Source organism: Alligator sinensis, unplaced genomic scaffold (genome assembly GCF_000455745.1).
Source record: "Alligator sinensis unplaced genomic scaffold, ASM45574v1 scaffold1756_1, whole genome shotgun sequence".
Taxonomy (NCBI): Eukaryota; Metazoa; Chordata; order Crocodylia; family Alligatoridae; genus Alligator; species Alligator sinensis.
This window is the reverse complement of record NW_005843532.1, coordinates 3,448-8,573: the sequence shown is the minus strand read 5'-3', so window position 1 is coordinate 8,573 and position 5,126 is coordinate 3,448. Positions and strand designations below refer to the sequence as shown.

The following is a 5,126-nucleotide window of genomic DNA, read 5'->3' as shown; positions in this document are numbered from 1 at the left end:
GGGGCGGCGGGATGGTTTGGGGGAGGGGGAGCCCCAGCCCCGCCGGAAGCAGCTGCCCCTGGATCGGCAGACAGTGGAGGAGTACCGGCAGCGCTGGCGCCAGATTAACGCTCGTCCCATCAAGAAGGTGGCAGAGGCCAAGGCCCGGAAGAAGCGGCGGGTAAGGGAACCAGCGGCTTCAGGCAAGAAGTGTTCTCCCTCTATCTTCTGCCTGCCCTGCTGATCTCTCCCCATCTCCTCCAGATGCTGAAGAAGATGGAGCAGATGAAGAAGAAGGCAGAGGCTGTTGTGAGCACGGTGGATATCTCGGAGCATGAGAAGATGGCCCAGTTGCGTCGGTGAGTCACAGCACGTGGGGGTGATCTTGCTCACTGTAACGGTTACAGGGGCAGGGCCATCAGGTGATACCGGAGGGCTGGGCCCATGTGCCTGGGCATGGGTATAGGCCCATGTGCCTGGGCATGGCATGGTCATAGAGCTGGAGTTTGGGTTTTCAGTGTGGTTGTTCACCTGCATAACCCAGCAGAACCATGATAGGAGACTTGGGCACTTAGGACTTGGGCCACTGAGTCCAGTTCACAGGCAACCCCACTGAAGGATTCCCTAAAATGTAAACAGTGACAAACAGTTACAAGACATGACACTAGGAACATCCCCCCCATCCCCCCCAAATTGTCATAGGTGAGAGGAGACCAGGGCACTGCCAGTGGATGAGTAATTGGTTAGTATTTGCTTAGAGTATCTTAGGAAGAGGACCATGATCCATACTATAGAGCAATTCTGTAGCGTGTGCCAGTCTGGTTTAGAAGGAAGGTTTCTTCCTGACCCTAAATTTGACAGTATAACTCTGAGCAGAAGTGCTGGTAGGAGTATTGGGGCACCCCAATCCTCAAAATCTTCAGCCTTGGCTTGTTGCACTCCACCTCCTTCTTGGGCTTATTTCTCATGCTGGTAGAATTTAGACAGCCCAAGGCTGCCCAGGTAGCAGCAGCAGGGGGCAGGCAGAAAGGCTGTGGGGATTGAAATGGATGGGTCTGTGTCAAGGCCTGGTTGTGGGTCCAGGTGCAGTGGGAGGAGAGCTAGAAACAGGGGAGGGGGAGAAACAAAGGAGCAAAGAACAGAGGCTGGAGGAAGAGGGAGAGACTGAACTTTGTCCTGAGGACTAGAGCCTGGTGCTGGAGGTAGAGCAACTCTATTCCCTTAGATACAGTTCCAGTCATGCACCACTTAGAGCATGGAGTCCAAGTCTTGGAACTGCTTCCAGTATCCATAAGCAAGCCCTCGCCTGCCATGGATCTGGTTCTACACTTTGTCTTTCTATGTTGGCAGGAGAATAGCTCTGGGCTGGGAGAAGGGCAGGTTGGCAAGAGGATGAGACTCTACTCTGACCCCTCTTTCTCTCCTCCGGCAGCATCTATAAGAAGGCTGGGCTCGGGAAGGAGAAACGCAAGGTCACATATGTGGTGGCCAAGAAAGGAGCTGGCCGGCATGTGAGCCGCCCTGCAGGAGTGAAAGGTCACTTCAAGGTCGTGGACACTCGCATGAAGAAGGACATGAGGGCTCAGAAATGCAAGGAGCAGAAGAAAAGGCACCACAAGTAATGTGGCCAATTCGAGACTTAGACTGGGAGCATTGGGCGAGGCTGGCTCCCAACAGCACTAGACACTGCTGGGCTGGTGATGCAGGACCACCCACATGCCAGGCCTGGCCCTGACTACATGGCGCTGGACAACGTCTGGGTCTGTCTCCATTGCAGTCCAGGTGCTTGTGACCACAAGGAGGACATGGTCAGCTGTGAGATGTGCTCTGTTTAATCAGTGCCTTAACATAGGAGGTAGCTTCCTGTCTAAACCATGTCACCCTGGGGCAAGCGGCTTTAGCTGTGATATTCCCCAAGGCGTTTCTTACACTTGCTGCAGGTGATTGACTAGCCCTGGCCACGTGGTCTTGCTTCCATGTTGACACCAGAGCTGTAAATCCCGGGCAAGCCCTGGCCTGAGGCCCACCCCCCCTTCCCCAACCTCTTTCTCATTGCGGAGGCCGGTTGAGCCTGCTGCCCCGTGTCTCCCTATTCCAAGCACACCGTCCTCCCTGCAGCTCCCTGCCTTGCTGGGTGGTGTCTCAGTTTAGGTCAGACTGATCTCTTCCCTGGGCTAGCTGAACCCCAGGCAGTAGGAGAAGCCACTTGGAGCTGGGACTTGCACCTGGAGGTGCTTTTTGCCTTGGTAACAGCTGGGTGGTAGAAGGGGGCAGATCTCATTGCTGTGACCTCATTAGTGGAGGAGGGAGGGAGAAAGCAAGAATTAACAGTGGACAGGGGGGTTCTTTGGGCCAGGTGACCCCTCCCTTCTGTGTCACATGGCTGTTTTGTCTCCATTGTCCAGTCTCAGGCGAGAGCTGCTCTCCTGACTTGTTCTAGGATTAAATCCTGGTCCCTGGGCTCATGCATCTCCATCCTGCTGCTGCTGGCCTTTCTGCCTGCCTCATGTCCTGGAGTGGTTCTTTTTCTCTCATCCTCGTGACTGACCCACCTGCAATTGGTTGGGGCTGCTGTCATGCCTCTGCATAGCAGACAGCGGCCAGCCAGCATGGTGGGATCTGATGGGCTGCTCTGTGTGACTTGTGTGCATTCAGGGCCAGGAATATATAAATGTTGCAGGCATTCTTCTTCTTCCTTTGCAGGGTTGAACTCGGGATGGGAAAGGCAGGTTTAAGGTTCCAGGGTTCCACTTCGACTGCCCAGCGCGCAGATGGCTCTGCTTTGATGTTTCCCCTGTCTTCCCCAGCCTGGCCTGGCATACAAGCTGCCTGTTCTGGAGAGTTGCCTTCCTTGCTGCCCATGCAGGGTGGCCCTTGCCTGCTCTGCATGAGTCGGGTAACTTTGTGGCTTGTCCATTGTCTGTTATGTGTCAAGATGAGGTGTGGGGAGGGGAAGGCAGGGCAGGCAGCATTTGGGTCTGTGTGCAAGTTGAATCCATGCACATCATTGGGCAAAGCCTGTGCATAAGGGAACATAGGGGCTGAGCACAAACCGCAGCCCCATACTGATGGCATATTCATAAAAAGTAAGGGTTGGAAGTAACTTCAGGAGGTCATCTAGTCCAACCCCCTGCTCAAATCAGGACCATCCCCAACTAAATCATCCCAGTCAAGGCTTTGTCTAGCCAGGTCTTAAAAGTCTCTGAGGATGGAGATTCCACCACCTTTCTGGGTAACATGTCCCAGTGTTTTACTACCCTCCTAGTGAGAAGGTTCTTCCTAATATCTAACCTAAACTTCCCTACCCTTCAGGTGGTCAAAGGCTGCTATTAAATCCCACCTCCGTCTTCTCTTCTCCAGACTAAATAAGCCCAGTTCCCTCAGCCTTTGCTCAGAAGTCATGTGCCCCAGCCACTGAACCATTTTTGTTCCCCTCTGTTGGACTCTCCGATTTGTCCACATCCTTTCTGTAGTGGAGTGCCCAAAACTGGACACAATATTCCAGATGTGGCCTCACCAGTGCCGAATAGAGGGGACTAATCATTTCTCTTGATCTGCTGGCAACATTCCTACTAACACAGCCTAGTATGCCATTAGCTTTCATTATTACAACAACGGCATGCTGTTGGCTTATATTCAGCTGATTGTCCATTGTAACCCCCAGGTTCCTTTTCTATGGAGCTGCTGCTTAGTCAGTCGGTCCCCAGCCTTTACTGGTGCATGGGATTGTTCCATCTTAAGTGCAGGACTTTGGACTTGTCCTTATTGAATCTCATGAGATTTCTTTTGGTCCAATCCAATTTGTCTAGTGCTCTCTGAATCCTAGCCCTACCCTCCAGCATACCTACCATTCGCCCCAGCTTGGTATTATCTGCAGACTTGCAGCGCATGCACTGTATCCCATCTTCCAGGTTGCTGATGCATACACTGAATAAAACTGGCCCCAGGACTGACCCCTGGGGCACTCCATTTGATACCAGCTGCCAACTAGACATGGAGCCGTTGATTACTACTCTCTGGCCCAGAGGCTTCATCCAGTTATCTATCCACCTTACAGTCCGTTCATCCAGCCCATACTTCCTTAGCTTGCCTGTGAGATTGCTGTGAGAGACTGTATCAAAAGCCTTGCTAAAATCAAGGTACATTATTTCTAGTGCTGTCTCCACGTCCACAGAACCAGTCATCTTGTCATAGAAGGCAATCAGGTTGGTTAGGCATGACTGGCTTTTGGTGAATCTATGCTGACTTCCAATCATTACCTTGTCCACCAAGTGCTTAGAAAGGGATGTAGGGGCTGAGCACAAACCACAGCCCCATACTGGTGGTAGCTAAAGTTAATTAACAAGGTGTGGCCTTTGTTTAATTAAGAATTATTTAATGTATAGCAAAGAGCCCCTCTCTGTCGAACCAGAGGGACTGTCTGCTATACATTAGGAAGATCAGGCTGGTTGGGCTCAGACTCCTTAGCCTCTGGTTTAGGGGGTGGTGAATCTTGCCCAATTTGGTCTAGTTCTATGTGGGATGCTGAACCATTGCACTCCCAGTGGCTCATCATGACCTGCCCTTCATTTTAGCTGTCAGTTATTTCGGGTGTAGATTGTTGTGTTAGAGGGATAGTATTAGGTGTCTAGAAAAAGAGTCCTTTGGTGGCCTTGGCCAGGGGCTAGGATGGCCCTTGTAAATCTGTCCTCTACCATCCAGGGCAAGCAGTTGCTTGGAAACCCTACTTTGCAAGGCTCAGCCCCTACCTCACCTTGAAACTGAGCTGGAAAGACAGCTATTCTTGTTTGCCATCACTACTGGAGGGTGAGGTACCCTGAGGGGGCAGCTATCTTAGCCCAGACTGAGCATCGTGTAAGAGAGGAAGAGTGCTCCCAAAGCAGCAGGTTATGAGTGCACATTTTGCAGCACTGGTGTTAAGAGCTGTGTCTGATAAAGTTGTAGCCATGATCCCTCCAAGCAGTGTGTGCACTGCTGACACCTTCCCTGGGCTCCCCTCCTTAGCACTTTGTCCCCACTTGTAGGCTTACTGCAGCACATGGAAGTTAGGTCAGTCTTGTAGCCAGGGCTGTAATGCATTGGGCTGGCACTGGGCCCCAGGACCAAACTGCTGTGGACAGAGAGGGAAAACCAGCAGCACACCTGCT

The 5,126-nt window shown here is 52.1% G+C and overlaps 1 protein-coding gene across 1 annotated transcript in view; it reads left to right on the top strand.

Annotated features, from left to right (window-relative positions):
* Positions 1-2,439, top strand: part of FTSJ3 (FtsJ RNA methyltransferase homolog 3) — a 14,495-nt gene extending 12,056 nt beyond the window's left edge. The window contains exons 21-23 of the mRNA XM_025195495.1: positions 28-160; positions 244-338; positions 1,412-2,439. Coding sequence (XP_025051280.1) covers positions 28-160; positions 244-338; positions 1,412-1,601 — 418 coding nt within the window. The 3' untranslated portion in view covers positions 1,602-2,439. The remainder of the gene's footprint in view (positions 1-27; positions 161-243; positions 339-1,411) is intronic.
* The last annotated feature ends 2,687 nt before the right edge of the window (positions 2,440-5,126 follow it).